Source organism: Artemia sp. Qi Xiang Cuo, chromosome 14 (assembly GCF_049724085.1).
Source record: "Artemia sp. Qi Xiang Cuo chromosome 14, ASM4972408v1, whole genome shotgun sequence".
Classification (NCBI taxonomy): Eukaryota; Metazoa; Arthropoda; class Branchiopoda; order Anostraca; family Artemiidae; genus Artemia; species Artemia sp. Qi Xiang Cuo.
Genome location: NC_142807.1, coordinates 48,822,062 through 48,849,473, shown reverse-complemented (window position 1 = coordinate 48,849,473; position 27,412 = coordinate 48,822,062). Strand labels below are relative to the sequence as shown.

Here is a 27,412-nt window from a genome sequence, read left to right as displayed (position 1 = left end):
GACTAGTGGCAATTCATCGAATAACTGGTGACCCGATAGGTATAGCCTGCCAATAGGCCAAACTGCTTGATTTTATTGCTTATTTTTTACCAGAAAAATTTATTTGGTGTAGATAATTAGTAAAATAACCGGGGTTATTTTACTAATTAAGCGGGCTCCTCTACCCTCTCTTTACGAGTCACTCGTTACTTACCGGCTCGCGGATCGAGAAACGGCCAATGCTCAGGATAAATAAATCCTTCATTCTTTTTTACTATAGTCTAGATCTCTACAACGAAAAATAAAGTCTGTCAACGATAATTTCATAATAATGTAGAAAAAAGTAATGTATAGCTTTTAGATGAAAAAAAAAAAAAAAAAAAAATTAGATAGCAAGTGCGTCATTTTGAAATTCTTGACTGAGGCTCATCTGCAGGTCCGATAGTTTCTTTTTCAGTGCAGCAATGCCATGAATAACTATGTTTTCGGGTCTTAGTGAACCACACGTTTCAACATTAAAGAAAAACTTGTTCGGTTTTGCATCCCATTGAAAAGGGGCTTCATCTGGAAAAAGAAGAAGAAAAGAATATACTCAGGAGAAAAAAAAAACTTTAAACAATATATTCAGCGAACAACAAAAGTGTAATTCTATGTCAGCTCAGCAAATCGTGGGGTACATGGTGGCACAATTTTTTAGTCTCAGGAGGTCCCTACTCACAGGACTGATGCTTACTGTCAGAAAATAGTTTTTTGAGATACGCTTTTGCCTCAGGTTATACTAGTGGTTAGGAGCTTTTAGATCTTTAGATTGCAGAATGGCACAGAAAGAAATAAAGACCACAAGATCTGCTATTCCTAGCAAGTCCCAGACGACAATTATTTCGAAACCATTTTCTAATTTGGTATTCACATGCAAAGTGAATTGGTCGATTGAAAGCTCTGCAATCGTAGAGGATTTTGATCGCTTATAAATTAATTTTTAAACGGTTTATAAATTTTTATAATCTTTCAAAAGATTTATAAATTTTTACATTAATGCAAAAGACGATTTTTCCCCACGAAGTGGACAAATACAAAAATCCAAATTTTACTGCAGAGCCAAAAAAGGGGTTTTCAAATTCTTTTCTCGGGATCATAGCGATAAAGGTCAAATAAACTGAAAGCAATAGCTTAACAAGATTTCACAAGAATACTAAATATTACTTAAAATATGAAAAAAATACCTATTGGACTAGCTTAGGTACGTTTGCCACCGGGGCAGGTTCTTTTCCACTGAACAACTCCTTAAGTGTTTGCTAAAATAAAGCTGTATTTTTAATGAAATAAGTTACTTTCATTAGCTATTATAAAAAGAAATCAGTTGAAGGACCGTTACTTTAACCAGAAAGCTCAAACTGAGATGATATTCCACTTTACTTAATTTCAATTTTTTTTATGTAAAACTAAACTTATTTTTTAAGAGAAGTTTAGTAATGATTGGCAAAACTTTCGTCAGATTGTAACCAAAGTTTGACTCTGTCTCACAACTTTTTCACAACAATTTTCAATTTTTCTTTTTCACAATCACAAACAATTTTTAAAACAATAAAAACTTTAGCGTAAAGAGCGAGGCGTTGAGGAGGGGAAAGCCCCTTTCGTATACGGAATAATTTCTGTTCGTTTTAAGTTTTAATGTCGCTCCTTACTTTCAGTTAAAAAAACTTGTTTTTTTTAATTTAATTTTTAAACGATTTTGAATAAATGCAGGTTTTGATCTTGGCACACAGTACATGAATAATTAAAACAAAATTTTCATATTAATTTACTTTTATTTGGTTAAATGGCTTTCTCGAAACTTGTTTCATTTTATTTACGAACGTTTTTATTAGTAATAAATATGCGTAACTTACGAATTAACTTACGTAACGAACTTCTATATTCATATATTTTTAATACGTATATTAGGGGGTTCGCCCCCTAGTCAGTACCTTGCTCTTTAAACGAAAGTTCGAATTTTGATCTAATTCTTTAAAAATGACCGCTTAATCACAAAGGCCGTTAATTAGAATAAATAGCTCTTATGAAAGTACTAAAAAATCTCTGGCTTAAAGAGTGAGGTATTGACTAGGGGGTGAACCCAATCATATATGTAATATTTTCTGTTCGTTTAAAGTTTTGATGTTGCTGCTGTTGCAGTTGAAAAACTTGTTTTTTTTCTATTTAATTTCTGATCTTTTTTTAAATAATGCTGGGAAGTCCGGCGTCCCCTTCATAGCAATGTCCCTTCCCCCAAGAAAACTTCCTTCATGGAAAGATCCTCCTAAATAACCCCCGACCCCAGGCAGTAACGCAAGAATTTGTTTCGGGGGGGGGGGCAATTTGTTTCGGGGGGGCGGGGCTAATCGTTCAAACCCATTATTCTGTGAAAAAATTAGAAAATTATGGGAAAATAAAAAATAGTGGGATTTCGGGGGGGGGGGGGGGGGCGGAGGCTCCCCCCCCTGCGTACGTCCCTGCCCAACCCCCCCCCCCTCACTACCAGGAAAAATATCCCCTGAAAACGTCTGTACTGTATACTTCCCAATAACCAATACTATATGTTAACATTGGGTAAAGTTCATAACTTTCAGCCCTCCTCCCGGGAACTTCGGGGGATTAAGTCATCCTAAAAGACATACTTATAATATTTTCGAACATGCTAAACAAAATGGCTATCTACAAATTTTGATCAGGTGACTTTGGGAAAACAATGAGCGTGGGAGGGGGCCTAGTTGCCCTCCATTTTTTTTGGTCACTTAAAAAGGGCACTAGAACTCTAATTTCCATTCCAATGAGCCCTCCCACGATATTCTAGGACCACTGGGTCAATACGATCACCCCTGGGGAAAAAAAAATAAAAATAAACACGCACCCGTGATCTTTCTTCTGGCAAAAAATGCAAAATTCCACATTTTTCTTGATAAGAGCTTGAAGTTTCTACAATACGATTCTCTTATCGGCGAAATATGATGGTATGATTTTCATTAAGGTTCTAGAACTTTTAGGGTATTTGTCTCTCTTTTTTCGAAAATCATCAAAATATCCTCAGGCGCGTAGCTTGTGATCTATAGGATTGAACTTAATGAAACTTATATTTTTGGAATCAGCAATAACATCCAATTCTTTTGATATATCTAGTTGTATCAAAATAACCGTTTTCTAGAGTTTCGGTTACCATTGAGCCGGGTCCCAATAACCAATACTAGATGTTAACATTGGGCAAAGTTCATAACTTTCAGCCCTCCTCCTGGGGGCTTCGAGGGATTAAGTCATCCTAAAAGACATATTTATAATATTTTCGACCATGCAGAACAAAATGGTAATCTCAAAATTTTGATCGGGTAATTTTGGGAAAAAAGTTAGCGTCGTAGGGGGCCTGGTCGCCCTCCATTTTTTTTGGTCATTTAAAAAGGGCACTAGAACTTTTAATTTCCGTTCCAATGAGCCCTCGCACGATATTCTAGGGCCACTGTGTCGATACGATCACCCCTGGGAAAAAGAAAAAAAAAACAAACAAAAAAACAAATAAACACGCATCCGTGATCTTTCTTCTGGCAAAAAATGGAAAATTCCACCTTTTTATAGATAGGAGCTTGAAAACTCTACAGTAGGGTTCTCTGACACGCTTAATATGATGGTGTGACTTTCATTTAGTTTCTATAATTCTCAGGGGGTCTTTCCCCCTTTTTTCGAAAATCAGCCAATTTTTCCCAGGTGTGTACCTTTGGATGGGTCGGATTAAACTTGATGGAAATTATATATTTGAAATCAGCATTAAAATCTGATTCTTTTGATGTATCTATTGGTATCAAAATTCCGTTTTTTAGAGTTTTGGTTACCATTATGCCGGGTCGCTCCTTACTTACAGTTTGTTACCACGAACTGTTTGATTATCAAAATAACCAGGGCTTAAAACCTTTTCTTTCAATGAGATGCTAGACGGCAAAGGAATTCCATGAATTAGAATATTTAATAAAATATTTCATTGAATGATTTGAATATGGTACTTACATTTATCATCTTCTAATTCTGAGTATTCAGACTTGGGCCATTCAGATGGGACAGGGTAAAGGGTATGCCTGAGGCTGTTGTCTGGATCATATTCAAATGCAACGCCGGCAGTTGGATTCCACTTGGCATGCTCTTTTCCAAAACCCTTTTTGGCATAGGCTCGCAGCTTTAGTTCCTGACCTCGTCGTAATTTCACAATCAATATAGCTGAAAAAATTAAATTAGATTAAAAAAAAACCGTCAAAAGAGATAAACCGTCTGACCTATTTACCTAACCTATAAACATAGAGGATTACAGATTTGAAACCACCTTAACCCTTAGCATAAGATAGTACGGACAATTTATTATTTTTTCTTGCGAGATTAATTTTGATAGATAATAAATACCCATGAATTGTTCATTTATACTTGGGTGACATTTGAAAAGCAGTATAGGATTATTTTGGAATTCGAATAACCTAACCTAACCTAACCTAACCTAACCAGCCCAGTCTTGATGCAACCTATTGCCCAAAATACTATTGGATCAAACTAGTAAAAGAAGTTCGTTTCTTTCATAAAGTCAGTTTTGACTACAGACTGTAGATACTGTCCCAATCAGGGACACCCTGATGAAGAGACCAGGGGAGAAGGGTGGTATCTAGGAAAAAAGAATCACACACTAGAAACCTCCATTTAGCACTGTTTGCCTCCCTCATGAGATAAATTCAAAGCACTGCTCTAGGTCTCAATGATTGGATATTATCAACTGCATGGCCGACGTGTGTTTAGTTTATGACAAAAAAAAAAGTCAAAGAAACCTTGAACAAGGAAAGCTAACCAGTCGCATTAACTGTGATCAATTCTTATTATCTGAGAATTGATTCACGTTAATGTTTTTTAGTACTTTTAAAAAAGCTTCTGATTGTTGTAATTAAACGAACCTTGTGTTTCAGGAGCCGTTCTTAAAAGATTGTTACAAAATTCAAACTTTAGCATAAACAGCGAGGTGTTGAGGAGGGGGCAATCCCCCTCGAACTGTTTGATAAAAAGGATGGAAAATTAGAAAAACGAATTATACCATCATCATGGCTTTTAGAATGCTAAAATAAGGGATTGGGGGGGGGGGAGAAAGTTTTAGAGTCAACTATCTTCATATCAGTAATATAAATACCAGTGAAGGTGACAAGCTTTTGTTGGCTTTGCTACTCCCAGAGCTGTCAATTTCTTATGCAAGGAAGACTTGGAGACACAAAATGCGCAAAATATTTATTAGAAATATTCCTGTTTGTCTCATGACTAAACTCCCTTCCTTGTAAAATAGCAAGTTTTATTTCAATGTAGCGGCAACCTTACTTAATTTCTATCAAGTCTATTCCACACTTCAAAAAAAGGAATAAAAAATACATAAATTATAGCGTAAAGTAGCTATATAATACAGCTTAATCTTTTGTTTTCACACGTTTTGTTTTGAATAGGGTGATGTAGAGTCTACATCATTATGTGGAGTTTTTAGTTGTTTTTTTTTAGATGTAGAGCCTACTGCATCTGCAAAAGAAGTTGCTAATGGGAAAAAAAGAATTAAGCAGGCTATAGCTTACGATCTACTTCGTCATATTCTCCTGCATCAGCATCACTTCTTCTTGAAGTAACTGGGACAACTCTTGAATCTGATGTAACCATATCAGCAGTTGTAACTTGTCTTGTTGATCCCTCAGTTCCCTTCACGTCCAAAGTGATTTCAACACTACAATCTTGGCAGAAATCTGTGCAAGTACAATCCTGTAAATACAGATTTTAGTCAGTTCTTCAAAAGCAGAGCTGCTCCAAAGCATAAGACAATAATTCTATTCCACAGCTATTTCTAGCCCATTTTAGATCAGTTTCTTTTTGTTGTCCAAGATTGTACTCATTCACTTATTTTTAATGTTTCACAAATACATTAAAGTGATTAGTGCTATGTACGAGAATAACACTGCTGGAGTTAAGGTAGGAAATAAAGTTAGCAGCTGGTTTTGCATTAAATCAGGAGTTAAGCAGGGTTGTGTTCTATCCCCCTTTATATGGATTATTTTGATGGACTTTGCCTAAAGGAGCACAGGAAAGACAACGGGAGAACACAGAATCAAATGGGAAAGGAAAAGTTTCCTGGACTTAGATTATACTGATGATATTAGCATCCCAGATAAAAGTTTGAGTAAAATAAATGAGCTTTTAGAGGTTTTGCGAATTCAGGGTGCTAGAATAGGTTTGAAAATTAATGTTAAGAGACAAAGTCACTAAGGCCAGGAATAAGTCAAGATGAAAAGATGAAGTTGGCTAATGAAAAGATTGATCAGGTGGGCAGCTTCACTTACCTTGGTAGTATTATTAGTATAGATGGTGGGAGCAGTGAAGATGTAATAGCCAAGGCTCAGGGTGTTTTTTCACAGTTAAAAAAGAGTTGGGAATAATCGGAAGATAAGTCTGCAAACAAAGACTAGAATATTAGCAGCTACGGCGATGACAGCTGTCAAATATGGCTCTGAAGCATTTGTGCTATAAAAAATAGATGAAATTTGACTAGATTAATTTCCTTAGGAACTGCCTAAGGATTGTCTTGGGTATCCAGCTGACGGACCGCATTTCAGATAATAGAATGTACCAAAAGTGTGGTTCATTCCCGCTTTCTAGGGCTATAATGAAAGAAAGGTTGAGGTGGCTAGGGCACGTTTTGCGGATGAAGAATGACAGATTGCCGAAGATTGTTCTTTTCGGCCAACCGTCTAGGGCTAAACGGAAAGCACGTCATCCTCGTCTTGGGTGGGAGGACGTCACAAAGAAAGATTTCATGGACATGGGAACTTCGTGGGAGGGTGTAAAAAGGGAGGCCTTGAATAGATTGGGATGGAGGAGGGACGTGCGTAGCTGTGTTGGCCTCAGGCGGTTTGGTGCTGCGGTGAGTTGTTAGTAGTAGTAGTAGTTTCACGAAACATTGTAAAGAATAATTTATGGACGAATATACTTTACAACATATTAAAAGCCCAACATACCTGACTTGAGCTGACTTGCTTTTCTATTTTATATAGAGGTTTGTAAACTATGGAATATAGTTGATAATCATAAATAGTTGATAATCATTGATAATCATTTATACAACACTTGCTTATTTCAGAATACACAATGGTTTACATTTACAAAGGTATTACAAAACTACCTAAAAAGTTAACCGAAAGTTATAGTCATTACAGAAACGTATTTATAGTCATTACAAGTAGTTACGTTATAATGTTTTTTTTTGGTTTCTCAGAAGGTAAATAGAGAAACTGAGTTATATATATATATATATTAAGGCCCAACCGATATGGATTTTTGGGGTCGGATACCAATATAATTCGCGGATAAATCCACCTCCGAAAAAAAACCTTACCTCAAGTTTAAACCCCCATTCTCTGCCCATATTCATACTCACATGTTTGTCCCTGGTCTATTACACACCAAAGAACAGCCTCAAAAATTCACTTTGGATTCCCAAAAATAGACCATATACAAGATTTTTTTGATTTTCTTTACTTTTTCTGATTAGTAGCTTCTGAGCGAACAAAAGAAATGGCGGATATTTGCGGAAGTGACAAATAAGAAAAAATTTAATCAAAGAAGCCGGTTTAGTTACATAAACAAAAATACGTGAAATCTGACTGAAAGAAGTGTAAGATATGTATTGAAATTGATTATTCAAATCAAAAATTTTAATAGTGGGACTTTGAACTTTAATCATTCGTATATTAATGTGATAACTTCGCTTTACATTCATATGATATGGTCTCTTACTAACGAATCCATGCTAGGCACACTGGATACAGAGGTGCAGCTAGAGTTTTATGTTTGGGGAAGGGATTTAAAGAATGTATCGACAAAATCGTCCAGTATGCTTACAAATGCTGATACATAAGCTAAATTTCCAAGGTATATAGACAAATTTTCCAAGGTGTTGTCACGTGGCGGCGACACCTTGGAACGTCCCCCCTTCTCACCTTACAACGCCCTCCCCCCCGTAGCTGCACCCCTGACTGGATGTCACGGTTTTAACCGATTAAATCTTGGATCTTTCATCCACGCAAATGAACATTCATTAAACAGAAACCGTAATGTTTATTGTATTTTTTTTAGTTGTTCCGGTAGAAGATGTACATTCTTGAAGTCACCATACATTTAGAACATTGCTGCACCAGGTGTGTTGGCAATTATTGACAACAAATATGCTTTGACTTATCTCTACTGCTCTCTCCACCATAGTCAGACTTAGCTGCTGACTCCACCCTCAATGACTGAACAAGCAAAATTACCTGAGGAAATGTGGTGTCATCTTCTGGACAAGTTACACATAATATATATATATATATATATATATATATATATATATATATATATATATATATATATTGTTAAATGACATCATCTTTCCTTTTCTTTTTTTCTCACTTTGTATTTTAATTAAACTTACCTCTCTGTGAAATAAAATTGAATTCAATAATAGCCATTATTAAATTTACGAGTCGAGTATCGGAAAGAACATAATCTCAGAAGCATGCAAATCTTATTCCAGGAGAAAGAAATGGATGAGTGCCCTAGTTTTCCATGATGGATTAAAATTTGTTCTAGAATATGAATTAAGAAGCAAACACAATTTTAATATTTTCTTTTCTGTAAATCTACCTGTGCACATTTTTTTTTTTTGTAAAAAAAAGTCATTGTGAACCTTTGACTATTTCAAAGGCTGCATCCTAAAAAAATAAGATCATGAAGAAATGTCAATTGATTTTCTGCTCTGGTGCCCTAATAGTCAATGGACAGATGACACTTTTCTATTGCATATCAAGCCATGAGAGTCGTCCTCCAGGGGATCTTATTAACATGCACACCTACATAGAAGAAAAAGGACAGGAGGGAATTCTCTAATTGTCTTGGCTGGTGTAGCCAAGACAAACTGAGAACGAAGCTAAAATGCATGGAAATCTTGACATTAAGCTAGCAATGGAATTTTTCCAAGGTATCAAATCTGGGAAAATAAAATAGTCCTTTCTCACGGATTTGGACAATGTGCAGCCACATTGACATTATAGCAGTGCAAGGAGGGATGGGGCATTGGAAAGTCAGAAAAAATCTGAGCTAACATTTTTAATTGAGAATTTAACTCCATATTGTTTTTTTTTTGTTTCTCCCTTTTTTTTACAGAATGCTAAACATTTCATACAAATGTTTCTTGAAATTAATTACTGAGCAGTGTAAAATAAAGTGACCACATGGCACATTCGTTTTTTAATTACATAAAGGTCAAAGAGACGAGAATTAGGATTCAAATACGATCCTGTACTCCATTCTATAAGACCCCACTCCATATGTTCTGGCTGTAGAAAAATAGAAGGAATACTTTGCCAGAAAAAAAATGATGACTTTAATGTAAACTTTCACTACTGTAATTGTCTGAAGTTTTAACCATGCAAGAGGACGCTTTAAGACAAGAAGGGTTTTTCGGCCGCCCAAACAAAAAACTGTTAGCAAACAATTGCCCCAGCAATAATGTCCACTAAAACTGTTCGCTAACATTGTTAGAGAATATCTTCTAACAAATCGAATATTTGTTGGAGAATTTGTTTTTGTTAACTAACAATTTTGTTTCCGCCGTCCAAACAAATACCTGTTAGCTAACATTGTTAGCAAATAGTTGGACAACGGAAAAACCAAATGGTTGGGTGGCGGAAAAGCCCCTAAAGAGCTCGGCATATGTAGCTGATTTCGGGAACCGATTTCAGCATCAGTCGACAAATGATAGCGGTAAGAAAAATTTGTTGAAAGAAAAAATTATTGCGCGAGATTTTTAATATAAAAAATCATGGACACAAATAGTCAACTGGAGTTTATTAATAATTGCATGATTGAGCTTAGCTCTTAGCTCAGTAGCGGGGTTTTTAACCCCAGACAGCTTTGACTGAATATTTATTTGTATCCCTTTTTTTTGTGATGATACTGATGAAAATCGGCACCGAAAGATAGTAATTTTTTTAAGCTCAAATCGACGCCGATTTCTTTTAAAATCGGCGCTTATTTGAAAATCAGTTCCCGAAATCAGCTACGTGTGCCCAGCCCTTAAGATCTATTGGTTACTATTCAAATAAACATAGTCCTTAGTCAACTCCATTCTTAACTTTAATTTTTTTTAATGTTCCTTTACAACAAAGAAGGGAGGGGTAAGGATGTTCAGGAATCATGTTATATACCAAGTATTTCTTAAAATATAGTTTTCACTGGAATAGGACAATTTTCTTCTGAGACTACAATTAGCAAACACAAACATTTCCTAACTTAATTTTTTCTGGTGAGATGATAGGTACCATTAAAATAATCAACATATCTTCATCATTGAACTCTTTTGTTTAAGCTGTGGAGCAAATCAATTTGGCATCCTATCAACATATCATGCTAAAAACAAAAATAAATATTATTCCAGATCTATCAATGATAAAAGACAAGCTATAATAACAAAAAAAAAGAATTAAAATTTGTACAACTAATGAAACAAATTTTGTTCAACTTACCCTGCTGTACACCATTTTGTCAACCACTTCATCTGAAGTAAGAGGAATTAGACCAATTCTATGAGCAAGGAACTCATCAAATAAAACAGTTGAGTTTGCCTCAAACTGAATCCAATCAATGGCCATGGTCGGAGTTTCGGCAATGAATACACGTCTCAAAGCATTGGCGGTACTACAAAATAAAATATTATGCATTCATGTTATCCTGACATTCCTTTTTTTTCAGGAGGAAGGGGGATTAGTTACCAAATTCAATCTGTTTCAAGATTAGATACTATAAGTAAAGAATAGTAATTCCACATAAAATATTCAGGACATGCATACCTAAGCAAATATTTGATTTTTTTTTTTCTGTAAAAATGAGTTTAATCAAAGTAATGTTAATGGTGTTTCTCAGCATCACTTTTCTAAACAGTATTGTTGTATGTACCTTAGTCACTTCTAGCATTTATATGTAATATTCCAAATAAAATACAGCAAACCTGTAGGAATTTGGGGGAAAGTCAAATACATCAATATTTGCAAATCAATGCCTCCAAAAATTAAAAGTGTATATTCAAGTATATACACTAAAGTATTTTTTGAGTTACTCATACTCAAATAATGTACATACCTACATATATGTATAGTTTCATAAGAGAATGTAGCAACAACTAACAGGTAAAAATCTGATTGAAACAAAGAAAGTTTGACTCAAGTCTACAAAAATTCCTGAAGTATATACCATTGCAAAGTGCAAACACTGATAAAGTGCAAAATGTGTTAACCAAAAATTTACTATCCCTGAATATGCAATATTGCCACTTAATTACTAATTGCCCCTAATTACTAATGCCATGAGTAAACACCCTACCAGTATACACTCAAATCGCTAAAATCCTTTCATTTTGCTAAGAATTGATATGAACAACTTAACATTCTGGTGGTATACTAGCACACTGATGAGATAGTCCTGGCTAAAAGGTAGTATGTTTGTAAAAGGTAGGCCTACATTAAAGATATAAAAAACATCATAAAAACACCCTAAATAGAAGCATCATAGCGTGTTAGTTTCTAAGGCTAGCCTGCTCTCAGTGCGGTTTGGCCTACTCCCCATGAAGTATTGGGGCAATTTTGACTTAGAGGTCAGTCATGGATCAACACATACAATTAGCCTACATTGCCAGGGTAAGACATTAGGTCTATTTTTTTCACAGGAAATTTTGGATAAACCAGGAAATTAGTTTTTATGTGCATAAGTTGCAACTACACAATTGCAGATCACACTTGTCACTACATCTTCTGGGTAAGAGCTTATATGTTCTGTTTCATATTTGTCATTTTCTGTGGAATTACGTTACCACAGAACTAAGTTCTACATGTATCTACTAAGCAACAATATAATAGATCCACTGAAAACTCATTTTTAAGTATCACTATATCCATAATTTTCTGTTTTAATTATCACAGTGCACTGAATTTTAAGGTACCAAATGATTTCCTATAACTATAGTCTGTACACAAAACAACTGTTCATGGATGTGATGATGTGCCTTAACCAAAATATTCAACAAGACCTAAATGCTCATATGACAAGGCTCGTGGAGGGTGAACATGGTGAAAAAAAAAACAAATTTGGTGAATCTTAGATACAGAGAAAGCAACCAACTGAAAAGGTTCTTAGAGTCAGAAAATGATAGTTAAATTGGTATGTATTGGTTTTCTACTTCTTTTTTTTTTATCATGTCTCTACTAAACCTTCATGACTAATTTTTGACTGCTGTGTTACTTTTTTTTTCAGCCCCTGTAAAAGCAACTGGTGGAGATAGTAGTAACTCAGATTAATTTTGGTTAAAGCCAGAGAAAAAAAAATACAAGGTTGCAGGTATAAATAAGGTACTCTTATTAGGGGATTTTAATGCCTAGGTCGCTAGAAATAGAGATAGATGGTATCCTTCCCAGGTAAAGTTGGTGTAGGAAAAGAAAATATAGCAATCTTGTAATAACCAAAACAGTATTTGGTCGTAAAACAGCCCATGAGTTAAAATGGTAATCATATGATGTTAAGACAGCTAACCTTATTGATTACACTATTGCAAAACAAAGAGTGTCAGGATTAATACAAGGTACTAGGGTATATAGGAGTACTGTTGTTGACGTTAAAAGTAAAGATCACCATCTAGCAGTCTGTAGGGTTAATTTAAAGCTGAAATTTAGGAAGGGTAACTACATCCTGGGAAGCTGTGATGTAGGTAGACTCCAGAATGAGAATTTGAGGGGGAAAATCAAGGAAGAGTTGAATAATAAACTACAGTGTTTAAAACTTGACAATGTATAAGATGGATCAAATACTTTTAGGAAAATAGTTCTTCTTGGAAGAAGGAAAATATTTAGAAGCAGGGCTAGGAATTTAGTGAAAATGCTTTATATTATAGAGAAGAGGAGGGGCCTGTACAAGAGTTATTTGAGTGATACATTATTTGACAATAAGAGGAATGTAAAGAAAGTGAACAAAGCATTAACATAGGAATTAAGGAGGTGTGATGTGGTGGCCATGGGTAAAATTTCTGAAGATTTGGAAGATGCAGCCAGGTAGTATAATAGTAAAATAGTGTAATGGTATGTTAATAAATTAAGAGAGAATAGTCAATCTGGACTTATCCCAGTTAAAGAGAGATGGGCAGAACGTTTTGAGAATGTGGAGATCTCCATGATGGAGATAAAGGAAAAACTATAGAAAAGAATGAAAAAGTTTGTCACACTTTAGATGTGAAGAAAGATTTTTGCTCCAAGGAAGACTTAGAGATAGTAATAAGAGGATTAAAAATGATAAGATACCACGTTCTGATAGTGAGGTAAATGATTTTTTTTAAATATGGTGTCTGTGAAGTTAGAGATAAGTTACTGAAGATTATGAATATGATTCCTAAAAAAGGGGAAGTACTTAGCAATTTAGCAAAAGTGGAAAAACCAAAATTTCACTCTTAGATTAATAATTGAGAACTTTCTCATAAAACCCTTTTAGTTCTCAATTTTATAGATCATGAGCAGGACCGTCACGTATGGAGGGGGAGGGGGAACGCCCCCCTCAATGTTTTTTGGTCACTCGATAAAAAAAAGAAGTCAGTAAAATCAACTCGTGCAGTGATTTTACATATTCTATTTGAAACGGACATTATGCTAATTATTGAGAAAAAACAGTGGATAAAAATGACCGGCTAGTCGGTAAAATCTCTTGCTCCCACCTCCAAACATTTTGGCAAGTAACAACCCTGATTATGAGCAGGTATTTGATTCAGCTGATAGAAGAGATTTGCCAAAGATAGATAGATATTGCTATACCCATTTACATGGATCATTTTGATGGACTTTTTTCCTAAGGAGCACAGCAAAGGCAATGGGTGAACACAGAGTCAAATGAGGGAATAAAAATCCCATACACTTAGATCATGCTGATAATTTAAGCATCTTAGATGAAAATGTTGGCAAAATGAATAAAATTTTAAAGATTTTGCAAGTTCATGGTGCAAGAATAGGTTTGAAAATTAATTTTGAAAATAATAAATCATTAAGACTAGGAATAAGTGAAGGTGAAGAGGTGATGTGAGGTAACAAGAAGAGTGATCAAATGGACAGGCTCAACTACCTATGTAGCATTATTAGTAAAGATGGTGGGTGCAATGAAGATGTTAAAAGTAGAATGGCTAAGACCCATGGTGTCTTTTCACAGTTGAAAAAAGTTTGAAAGAATAGGAAGATAAGTCTATGAACAAAGATTAGAATATTGGAAGCCATAGTGATAACAGTGCTCAAATACAGTTCTAAAGCATGGGTGCTCCAAAAAACAAAGGAGAATTTGCTAGATATTTCCAAAGAAATTGCCCACAGATTGGTTTGGATATCCAACTGACTTGACCATATCTCAAACAGTAAACTGTACAAAGATTCAGTTCAATCCAACTTTCTAGGGCTACAATGAGAGAAAGGATGAGAAGGCTAGGACACGTTCTGCAGATGAAGGATGACAGATGACGAAAGATTGTTCTTGTTGGTCAATTGTCTAGGACCAAACAAAAGCAGGTTGTACCAAAATGCAATTGGAGGATGTCACAAGGAAAGATTTAAGGAAAATACGAATTTCTTGACAGGGGGAAAGAGGGAGGCTTTGAATAGATTAGAATAGAGAAGGTGCATGCGTAGCTGTGTTGGTCTCAGGTGGCTTGATGCTGCAGTGAGTTGCTATTAGTAGTAGAGTTTGGTATGTGCATTACACCCAATTAACAAATCTGACCAAGATATTTTACAATCAGTTCAGAGGTGTACAACAAAATGTATACAACCACTTAAGAAATTGAAATTACCAAAAACTTGGCATATTCATTGCAAGAAAGGGGATATGATTATGATATTCAAGCTGCTCAACCACGAAAAGTCTATCACAACATATTTCAACTGGATAATTCTTCCAGAATGAGGAGATATAATCAAAACCTTTCAGGAAGCATTCCAAAACAAGGCTTTCTTCTCCTATTGTTGATTCATGCAAATCCGTACTTGACAAGGAATGGTGCAGCAAGTCAAGGCAGATGGTTTGAGATTCTCCTGATCAGGTATAGAAAAAGTTCAAAGGCTGCTAGTAGCAAAATTTGACAGAATTCCAGAATCTGCTAACAAATTTCACTAGGCCATGAAAACTGTCAAGCAGCATTGGTACTATGCTACCCCACTTTTTCCACAGCAGCACCTGATGAGTTGACACACCATCTTCACTAACTGGGAACTACAGAATCATCCTACTGCTAGTAAGTGCAACTTAAGGTAAAAAAAAACCTGGTAGTTTGACCTTAGTCCACTGGCTAATTGATGTAAACTTTTTACAATGGTGACATTTCCATCCTCATAAACAGGATGACAACTAGTCTTTCTTCATAAATTTGCCTATGTATGTTTCTAATCTATCTTTTGTTGTCAAGATTCAAATATAAGTAGTCAGAGACAACTGTTCAAACAGGAGATCATTTAATTGCTATAAAAAGATGAGGGTGGTAAAGGATGGCATTCAAGATAAAGAAGCAGATGCTAGGTCACCCAGTGTTAAAGAAGATAAATTTTCTCTGGCAAAAATACTGCAAGCTATCAAACTCAGCAATGGCCTTTGGTAATAATCTTTGGTATGTTAGATATTGCTGGAGTGAATACTGGAGTACTTGTCAATACTATTCACAAGAAGGAAAATGTTATATAGCAAAGACAAAGTTTGATTAGTTTGGGTCCATCCCTCATGAAGCCATAAATGAGTACCAGCACAACTAACATAGAGCCAATTGCAAAGCTATAAGAGTTTGCAATATCTGCAAGAAGGGTCAATACAAAGACCCTCAGGTTTATGTATGCCAGAAATATGCTTAGAACTTTTGTTTTTACTCCAGAATATTCTTTTGGGACCATATCTATACATACAGAATAGAATGTATGTCTGCTAGTCTGTGTGTTCTCTATGCATTACTAAGCTGTTTTTCCAATCACTAAGAAACTTTAAAAAGTTATTGAGTAAACTCTTGCAAAGATTTAAGGTATAAAATACCCCCACCCCCAAGACCCTCTTGATACTTTGTGCTGACTGAAATTTGAGACCCCTCAAAACAAATAACTGACCATCCATTCTGGTCAAACTGTTCACATTTTCTGAATATTCAATTAATGAAATTGTTAATTATCAATTCTGTCACCTAACACATTTCCCAAATAATAAAAAAAATCAAGAAATTCTCTGAATTTTGTATTCAACAGTTTTGTTAACTTGATATTCAACCTTATTTTTCAATACTTTTCAAATTGAAAAATACTATCATTATTTTTATATGACGAGAAAATTTTCAACAGGGGAATTCTGCAGTGGGAGGGGGGCATTTCCATATCAAAATGAATTTGATTTGCATATCTTTTACCAACTCTGCATATTTAATCAAAGTAAATCAAATAGAAAATTTCGTGCATAAAATAATAGGAAATTTGTTAGCTTGTAGTCTATTCAGTGCTTCATCATAATCAAGTTGCAACACTAAGCAAAATTTCCTAAGTCCTCACATAGCCAACTGCAAAGTAAAAGAGTCTACAACATCTGGAACTACTGCATCTGTAATAAGAATTGGTTCCATCTTATGTGATACATCATATAACGTAGGTATGGGACAAAAAATACTGAAATTGGAGAAAAAAAACAGATGATAATTGTTTGTTGAAAAATTTCAACTTTAAGCTCAGGATCAGCAACTGATTGACTATTGTGTGGGATATCTGGGACTGTCTGTCTGCTGCTACATTTTTGAGTGGCATAATGCCAGAAAGATTTAGGATTATCCTTAAGATCCTCAGCCAATTTTCTCTCTAACCTTCTCTTCAACTCCTTTATTTGGTTGGTTGCCTGATTACAAAAAGTTTTGAAGACTTGATAATTTTCTGTGGTCTTATTTTTTCAATAGCAATTCCATGCGGAGTTTTCTATTGATTAGCTTAGTTATTTTGGTAGTTAAAAAACATAAACTTTTTACCTGCTTTGCCTGAAAAAGTCTGGTATAAAACTTTTCAAATGCAGAAATTCCATTTTTACATTTGACCAACTCAACCAAATTTTTTCAATACTTTTCAAATTTAAAAATACTATCATTATTTTTACATCATGAGAAAATTTTCAAAAGAGGAATTCTGCAGCAGGGGGGGGGGATTTTCCTTGAATTTCCTTTCTTTTGACATTGCATCAATACTTGATGGGTAAGCTAGTTTCTCATGAATAATATCTCAGTTTAATATCTGAAAGAGTTTATTGTCTGCTTGCCTTAATGTTTTGGGGTAGAAATGTACCCAACCCAAACAAATATATACAAGAAGGCTAAGGGCTAACCAGTTAAGGGCAAACTGTATAACTAAAGAGTAAATGTATAATTTAGGCTATATATTTGTACATTAAAGGGGGATGTTGGTAGCATGAAGTGCTTTAAGGAATAATTAGAATTTAAAGTTGTTTCAGAATTTTATGGTGTTTCCTATTATAGAGGAAAAATTGCACACTAGAACCAAAATTGCTAAAGATCTGGAACATGCACAGTCAGATGGCATAATAGAAACATATTGCATTGGCATGTTATTATTGGTAAAAAGTTGCAAATAGCAGTTCTCCAGAAGGAGATATGCTGGAACAAAAAGGGACTTTTTGGACTGCTGATTTGATGCTCATTTTTGTTGTTTTGATCATGTTTTCAATAATTCATTTCCATCCTCCATTTCGCTAATGGTCTCAAATTTTGATTATTTTGGGTCCACACCTCATGAAGCCAAAAAATAAGTACCAGCACAACCAACACTTCATTGCCCAAAAACATTTCCATTTAGAGCATATAATGCTAGGAAGTTCATCAGCCTTTAGTTCAGACAGTGCTTCATCATATTCCACTTGCTTAATCATAATACTCATTTGGGACCATTTCCAGACACACAGAATTGAATGAATGTCTGTTTGTGTATCCTCTCTAAATTACTACACTGTTTATCCAATCATCAAGAAATTTTAATAAGTTGTCAAGTTTATTCTTACAAAGCTTTTAGGCATAGATCTCCCCTCCCACCCAGAGGTCCTCTTAATACTCTGTGTTGACTGAAATTTGAGACCTCTCAATACAAATAATTGACCATCCCTTCTGACCAAATTATTCACATTTTCTGGAAATACAATTAATAAGTTAGTTAGTTATGAATTCTGCCACCTAAATTTCAAAATATTACATTATTTTTAAATGATGAGGAAACTTTCAAAAGGGGAATTCTGCAGGAGGAGTGGAATTTCCATATCAAAATGAATTTAATCTGTGTATCTTTCACCAACTCTTTGCATATTTAAGCAAAATAAATCAAACAGAAAATTTATATAAACGTAGAGTAAAGGACAACTTAATTCAGGCTGGGATTAACTCTATTATGGGAAGCATGATGCCTGGAAAAAAAAAATCAAAGCTTCTGTTTACTACTGATGAAGGGCATTATTGTGTTTTTTTTAGTTATCAATTAAAACTGAGAATATTCAGGGGTTGAAATAATTTTCTGGAGGGAGACCTGTCTGAAAAATTTACGATGGGGGGGTTTTCTATTGGGAGAAATTTTCAGTGGGGGAGGGAGAGATTTCCCTTGAATTTCCTATCTTTTGAAATTACAGCAATACTTGATAGGTTGGTAGTTTCTTATAAACAAAATCTCAGCTTAATATCTGAAATAGTTTGTTACCTGGTTGTCTTGAAGTTTTGGGGTGAAAATATACCTAACCTTAACAGATACATACAAGAAAAAAAACACCCCACCAGTTAAAGACTAACTGTATAACAAAATAATAAACATATGATTTGGGCTATAGATTTGCACATAAGAAGGGGGGAGGTATTGGTGAAGTAAAGTGCTTTTAGGAATGATATAACAAGTATTTTAGAACTAAAGTTGCTTTCAAAATTTTATAGTGTTTCCTGCTAAGGAGGAAAACTTACACACTAGTGCCAAAATTCCTAAGGATCTGGAACATGCACAGTCAGATGGCATAATTGAAAAATATTGTATTGGCATGTGAAGAAATTGAGAATAAGTAGTCTGGACTTGTTCCAGTTAAGGATAGAGATATAGTCTTGACAAATGAAAAGAGAAGTGTTTAAGAGAGATGATCAGATAAAGTGAAAAGCTGCTTTAAACTAGACCTATCAATGTAGTAGAGAATAGCTTAAGGCGAGATTACACTATGTAAATTATCATATAATTTTCCCTGCAGAAGTGATAAAGATCATATTTTGATAAAATATACATTCACGTTTTGATAAAGACCTGAGACTTTCATAATAGGCTTAGAGTTTTATAGGTACTAAAATCATACGGTTTAGCTATTCAGCAGACAAATTCAGAGCCTTGACCTCACTACCAATGACTAGAAATAATAAAGCGTTTTGGTAAATAGATAGTTGATATAATATTTATTTATATAAATTTGGAAGTGGAATATATAACTTTAACAAAATGAACTTAGGCTATAATCAAATGGGCTACCTAAAAATTATAGAAAAAATTATCTTCAAGGGTCTTTAAAATTAAACTTCTGAGTAAAATCATGAATATATTCAGTAAGAGCATAAAAAAGGCACTGAGTGGTATGTTTGCCTTATTTATGGGTCAGTAATATAGACTGCACCAAATATACCCAAATGGGTAAAATTCTACTTTAGCTATCTTGGAAAGGGGTTAGGTTAGGAAAACAAAACTTTCAGGGATGAGTCTACAGGCTAAAGTATGTCCTGGAAAGGTATTTTGAAGTACATACCTCTACTCCTCTCTCAAGAGGGTCCTGAAATTTGCCTGTATGACTGGTCACCTATTGAAATGTTGACAAAACAACATTTTACCATAGTGTTCAGTTATCAGTTTTTTTTCTGGCTTTAGTTCTGGAAATGCAATTCCTATTATTTGAGAAAAATTTTAAGCCCTATCAATGTTTTTTTTTATTTAGGAAATATATTTGCATATCTTTAAAACCTTATAAATTGAGATTGAGCAAAGTTGTGATGCTAAAAACAATTTTGTTGTACTTCATTTGAGCAGAAGATATATTTTACAAAGTTTCACTTTTATAGCACACAGTTTTTTGAAGGTCATCAAAGGTCAGGAACCCCTAGAGGGAGAAGGAGTGGAGGTAGGTACTTCAAAATATGGTAAATTTCTAGTGGGCTATATAATCTAGCTAAGATGAAAGTGAAAATGTCATTTGATTCCCTTCTTTTATGTTCTTTCATAATTCAAGAATTGCTTTTGGGGCTAGTTGCATCTTCAGCCTTTAAAGTGTCTCCAAAGGTATTTAATTTTTGTAACCACACAAAGAAGTTATCAACACTAGTTATCCTATTGAAAAGTGGTTAAAAACACATTACAATAAGTTATTCAGAACCAATATATTCCAAAAAATACTTATTTATAATAATTCAAACCTCATTTATAAACTGTTTTCCTATAGTTTCAAGTTTTTTGAATACTGTCAACAAAAATAGCACTGAATTTTGCAATTGGAAACTTTGCTGTTGACAATTCAGGGTAGATATTTGCACATTGGGGGGCAGGGGTGGGTAAATTTCAATGTTAATTTGCAGTTGGCCATATAATTTAGCTAGGATGAAAGTCAAAACCTCATTTGATCCTTTTTTTATGCTCTTTCAGTATTCAATTAAAATACCTTTGGGACCTCTTTAAGGGCTCAAGATGCCATTAACCCCAGAATTAATTATTGAATTAGGAAAGAGCACAAAATTTAATTCTTTTTATTATTTTTTTTTTCTTTTTTACTCTGCATTTATTTTATATTGCAGGTTATAAATAAACTTACTTACTTACTAAAAAGGCATCAAATGACATGTTCACTTTCATCTTAGCTAAATTACATAGGCTAGCCCACTAGAAATTTACCCAAAATAGGCCTACCTTCCCAGGACATACTTCAGACTGTAGATCCATCCCTGAAAGTTCCATTTTCCTAACCTAACCCCTTTCTAAGATAGCCAGAAGTAGCTAAAGTAGAATTTTACCACCCAAATGTTTTAGACTAGATATTGATTCATGATTTTGCATGTTATGAAATAAGGATTGTCTTCTTAACATGTTTCTTTTTGGTAAATATTTACCAAATCATATTATTGAGTTACAACTGAAGTGAATATACCACTTCATGCCTTTTCTTGTGCTTTTTGCAAATACAATGATCATTTTTGTCAGAAATGAATTTTAACCCCCACCCCTATATATACCAATTCAGGGTATATATTTGCACAGTAGGGGGTGGGGGGGGGGAGTTTAAACTTACCTCTAATTTACATCAGAAATAAAATTACCCCCACCCCCATAATGTGCAAATATATACCCTGAATTGGTATATATAGGGGTGGGGGCTAAAATTCATTTCCAACAAAAATGATTATTGTATTTCCAAAGAGCATAAGAAAAGGCATTGAGTGGTATCTTCACTTCAGTCATAACTCAATAATATGATTTAGTAAATATTTACCTCTTTTTTAATACTTTTTACTGTAGACCTATACATTATTTCTGTTTGTTTTGAATATAGCCTAGGGCTATATAGAGGGGAGAGGGAGATGAATTGTCAAAATTGCAAACAAAACCATGAACAGAACATAAAATTAACAATCCCAAAATGTCTCAGTTTTTATCTGGCTTGTCTCCTTCTGGAGAGTAAGCCACTATTCTTTACCTTTTTTCCTAATTAGAATTTAGAAAACAAAAACTACTACTACTACTACTACTAACAGCTCACCACAGCACCAAGCCACCTGAGGCCAACACAGCTATGCACACTCCTCCTCCACCCCAATCTATTCAAACCCTCCCTTTTTACACCCACCCACAAAGTTCCCATTTACTTTAAATTTTTCTTTATTATGTCCTCCCACCCCAGACAGGGATGAGCTGCTTTCCGTTTAGCCCTAGATGGTTGGCCAAAAAGAGCAATCTTTGGCAATCTGTCATCCTTCATCCGCACAATGTGCTCTAGCCACCTCAACCTTTCCTTCATTATAGCCCTAGAGAGCGGTATTGAACCACATTTTTTGTATAGCCTATTGTTTGAAATACGGTCAGCCAGGTACCCAGAACAATCTTTAAGCAATTTCTCTGGAAAACATCTAGCAAATCTTCATCCACTTTTTGGAGCATCCATGCTTCAGAGCCAGGGAGTTTAAACTTACCTCTAATTTACATCAGAAATAAAATGACCCCCACCTCCCTACTGTGCAAATATATACCCTGAATTGGTCTATATAGGGGTGGGGGTTAAAATTCATTTCCAACAAAAATGATTATTATATTTCCAAAGAGCATAAGAAAAGGCATTGAGTGGTATATTCACTTCAGTCATAACTCAATAATATGATTTAGTAAATATTTACCTCTTTTTTAATACTTTTTACTGTAGACCTATACATTATTTCTGTTTGTTTTGAATATAGCCTAGGGCTATATAGAGGGGAGAGGGAAATGAATTGTCAAAATTGCAAACAAAACCATGAACAAAACATAAAATTAACAATCCCAAAATGTCTCAGTTTTTATCTGGCTTGTCTCCTTCTGGAGAGTAAGCCACTATTCTTTACCTTTTTTCCTAATTAGAATTTAGAAAACAAAAACTACTACTACTACTACTACTAACAGCTCACCACAGCACCAAGCCACCTGAGGCCAACACGGCTACGCACACTCCTCCTCCATCCAATCTATTCAAACCCCCCCCCCTTTTTACACCCACCCACAAAGTTCCCATTTACTTTAAATCTTTCTTTACGATGTCCTCCCACCCCAGACAGGGATGAGCTGCTTTCCGTTTAGCCCTAGATGGTTGGCCAAAAAGAGCAATCTTTGGCAATCTGTCATCCTTCATCCGCACAATGTGCTCTAGCCACCTCAACCTTTCCTTCATTATAGCCCTAGAGAGCGGTATTGAACCACATTTTTTGTATAGCCTATTGTTTGAAATACGGTCAGCCAGGTACCCAGAACAATCTTTAAGCAATTTCTCTGGAAAACATCTAGCAAATCTTCATCCACTTTTTGGAGCGTCCATGCTTCAGAGCCATGTTTGACCACTGTCATCACTGTATCTTCTAATATTTTAATCTTGGTTTGCAGACTATCTTCCTATTCTTCCAGACTATTTTAACTGTGAAAAAAACACCCTGAGCCTTGGCTATTCTATATTTAACATCTTCACTGCTCCCACCATCTTTACTGATAATACTACCAAGGTAAGTGAAGCTGCCCACCAATCTGATCAATCTTTTCATTACCCAACGTCACCTTTTCTTCCTCACTTATTCTTAGCCTTAGTGACTTAGTCTCCCTAACATTAATTTCCAAACCAATTCTAGCACCCTGAACTCCCAAAACCTCTAAAACTTCATTCATTTTGCTCACACTTTCATCTAGGATGCTCAAATCATCAGCAAAATCCAAGTCCAGGAGACTTTTTCCTCCCCATTTGATTCTGTGGTCTCCCATTGCCTTTCCTGTGCTCCTTAAAACCAAGTCAATCAAAATAATCCATACAAAGGGGGATAGAACACAACCCTGCTTAACTCCTGATTTAATACAGAACCAGCTGCTAACCTCATTTCCTACCTTAACCGCAGCAGTGTTGTTCTTGTACATAGCACTAATTGGGTGATCAATGTTTGACTATTAAAGTCATTGGTTCTTTATACTCTAAGCAACAAATATTGTCATTTACCTTTATATAGAAAGTACTATAAAGTTAAACAAAAGACAATATTGTGTTTCCTTTAAATATGGAGAATGATATAAAGACTTCTGTATGACTTTTTAAACATCAAATAATTATTGAGAAGTATGAATAAAGTTGTACAGAAGACTTTTTGGTTTTCTTATTTCATATATAATCCAATAAAATGTCATACAGAAAAAATTATATCAGCCTACCCTACTGATACATAGGCTAGAGAAAACAACAAAAAGCCTTTTTATAGCCTAGGCCTACATTATTTCATATATAGAGCAGCCTAAATAAAGTCATACAGATGACTTTTTAATATATCATTCTACTATAAAGCATAATGAATAAAGTCATACAGATGACTTTATGTCTCCTGCTATTATAGAGCAAACATAAATAAAGTCATACAGATAACTTTTTAATATATCATTCTACTATTAAGCATTATGAATAAAGTCATACAGATGACTTTTTATGTCTCCTGCTATTATAGAGCAAACATAAATAAAGTCATACAGATGGCTTTTTATACCTCATACTATTATAGAGCAAACATGAATGAAGTCCTACATATGACTTTTTATGCCTTTCTTTTATAGAGCAAACTTCAATAAAGTCATACAGATGACTTTTTATACCTTCTTGCTAGTACATAGAGAAAACAACAAAAAGTCATACAGATGGCTTTTTAATATTTCATTTTACTATAAAGCATAATGAATAAAGTCATACACATGACTTTTCATGTCTCCTGCTATTATAGAACAAACATAAATAAAGTCATACAGATGGCTTTTTATGTATCATATTATTATAGAGCAAACATAAATAAAGTCATGCAGATGGCTTTTTATACCTCATGCTATTATAGAGAAAAAATGAATAAACTCCTACATCTGATTTTTAATATCTCTCGTATAAAAAGCACACCTGCTTAAGGGCAGACAGATGACTTTTTATACCTTTTTATATTACAGAGAGAAAACAACAAAAAGTAAAAACTAGAGTTGTTCGTATCATAGGCCAAACTAAGTTTATATGTTGAACAGCCCGTATTCTGTCAAGTACATTGCTTTTTAATGTAGTATTTTAATACTAATAATAATGAATAGTTATACACATGACTTTTTATGTCTCCTGCTATTATAGAGCAAACATAAATGAAGTCCTACATATGACTTTTTATGCCTTTCTTTTATAGAGCAAACTTCAATAAAGTCATACAGATGACTTTTTATACCTCCTGCTAGTAGCCTACATAGAGAAAACAACAATAGGTCATACAAATGGCTTTTTATAGCATAGGCCTACATGATTTCATTTATAGAGTAGCCTAAATAAAGTCATACAGATTACTTTTTAATATATCATTCTACTATAAAGTATCATGAATAAAGTCAAGGAGATGACTTTTCATGTCTCCTGCTGTTATAGAGCAAACATAAATAAAGTCATATAGATGACTTTTTAATATATAATTCTATTATAAAGCATAATGAATAAAGTGATACAGATGACTTTTTATGTCTGCTGCTATTATGAGCAAACATAAATAAAGTCATATAGATAACTTTATAATATATAATTCTATTATAAAGCATAATGAATAAAGTCATGCAGATGACTTTTTATACCTCCCGCTATTATAGAGCAAACATAAATAAAGTCTTAAAGATGAATTTTTATACCTCATATTAGTATAGAGCAAAAATGAATAAATTCTTACAAGCGACTTTTTGTTGTTTTCTCTATGTATCAGTGGGGTAATATAATTTCTTCTGTATGACATTTTAGTGGATCATATATTAAATAAGAAAACCAAAATGTCTTTTGTATAACTTTTTTTGTACTTCTTAACAATAATTTGATGTTTAGAAAGTCATACAGAAGACTTTATATCATTCTCCATCATTTCTCTAGAAATAGAAATATATAATTACAAACATACAAGGTATAAAAAGTCATTTGTAAAGCATAGCATATATTAAATATGTAACCTAACCTAGCCTAGGTACCTTTTTCTCCCCCTAAACCCCCCCCCCCAAACAACAGTTTAAATATTGTCAACACATTGGAAACCATGCTAAGCATTAATTACTGCATAACAGTGTCTTGAATTAACCCATACCAAATGCGTTTTCTGTTGTATCTCCAATTTGACATATAGGCTAGGCTATAAAAGAGTGCATTTAACATAAAAATACCAAGTTATCTGTAGGACTTGTTCATGTTTGCTATATAATAGTACAAGGTATAAAATTTCATCTGCCATACTTTATTCATGTTTGCTCTATAATAGTGTAAGATAGGATATAAAAGTCATCTGTATGACTTTAGGCTATTCATATTTTCTCAATAATAGTGAGATATATAAAAAGTCATCTGTATGGCTTTATTTTTGCTGGCTCTATAATAGCATGAGGTAAAAAAGTCATTTTTAGGACTTTATTTAGGTAAAATTCTACTTTAGCTACTTTTGGCTATCTTGGAAAGGGCTTAGGTTAGGACAATGAGACTTTCAGGGATGGGTCTACAGACTAAAGTATGTCCTGGGAAGGTATTTTGAAGTACCTACCTCCACTCCCTCTCCCTATAGAGGGTCATGAAATTTGCCTACATGACAGGTCTATACCCATTGAAATTTTGACAAAACAACATGTTACCTTAATTTTCAGTTATCAGTTTCTTTTTCTCTGGCTTTAGCTCTGAAAATGCAATTTCAGTTATTTGAGCAGAATTTTAAGACATATTAATAGTTTATTTTCAAAAGTTAGGAAATGTATTTGCATATATTTAAAACCTTATAAATTGGGATTGAGCAAAGTTGTGAAGCTGAAAACCATTTTGTTGTACCTTATTTAAGCGGAAGATCTATTTTGCAAGGTTTCACTTCTATAACTCATATATTTTTAAAGGTCATCAAAGATCAGGATCCTCTAGAGGGAGAAGGAGTGGAGGTGGGTACTTCAAAATATCTTCCCATGACATACTTTAGCCTGTAGACCCATCCCTGAAAGTTTCATTTTGTTAACCTAACCCCTTTCCAAGATAGTCAAAAGTAGCTAAAGTAGAATTTTACCCTATATTTATGTTTGCTCTATAAAAGAATGAGGCATACAGTCATCTGTATGACTTTTTATCATTCTACATAATAGGAGAAAGCAAAATAGTCTTCTGTTTGACTTTATACTGCATTCTATATAAGAGTAAATGACAAATTTCTATTGCTCAGATATAAAGAAAATTTTTTCTATGTTGTCATAGGCTATGTAGGTAACCCACACTAATCACTTTACAAAAATCTGAGCCAGAATTTTACCTAATACCTAATCTAACCTGAGATCTGTGTCTTCAATATTAAACTTAACATTCTCTTCTGTAAGTTCCACGATTCTTAGTGTAGGTTGATTTGCGTATGGCATTTTTAACTAATTCCAAATTTGACTAAGATGAAAGCTGACTTTTCTTCTATCTTTTTCTTGTTTGATTGCAATCCAAACGAGTGATGCCAGGTGCCTCACATTAAAAAGCGCATCACGGGAAACGAAAATGCGCCGTTGGC

The 27,412-nt window shown here is 34.3% G+C and overlaps 1 protein-coding gene across 1 annotated transcript; it reads right to left on the bottom strand.

The window, feature by feature from the left end:
* Positions 1–324: 324 nt before the first annotated feature.
* Positions 325–27,346, bottom strand: Polr2C (RNA polymerase III subunit RpII33). The gene is made up of 5 exons (XM_089099730.1): positions 27,187–27,346; positions 10,563–10,734; positions 5,589–5,769; positions 4,009–4,215; positions 325–543 (listed from the first exon to the last, which is right to left on the bottom strand). Exons 1-5 carry the CDS (start codon positions 27,270–27,272, stop codon positions 365–367), a joined length of 825 nt encoding a protein of 274 aa, XP_088955856.1. The 5' UTR covers positions 27,273–27,346; the 3' UTR covers positions 325–364.
* Between the last annotated feature and the right edge of the window lie 66 nt (positions 27,347–27,412).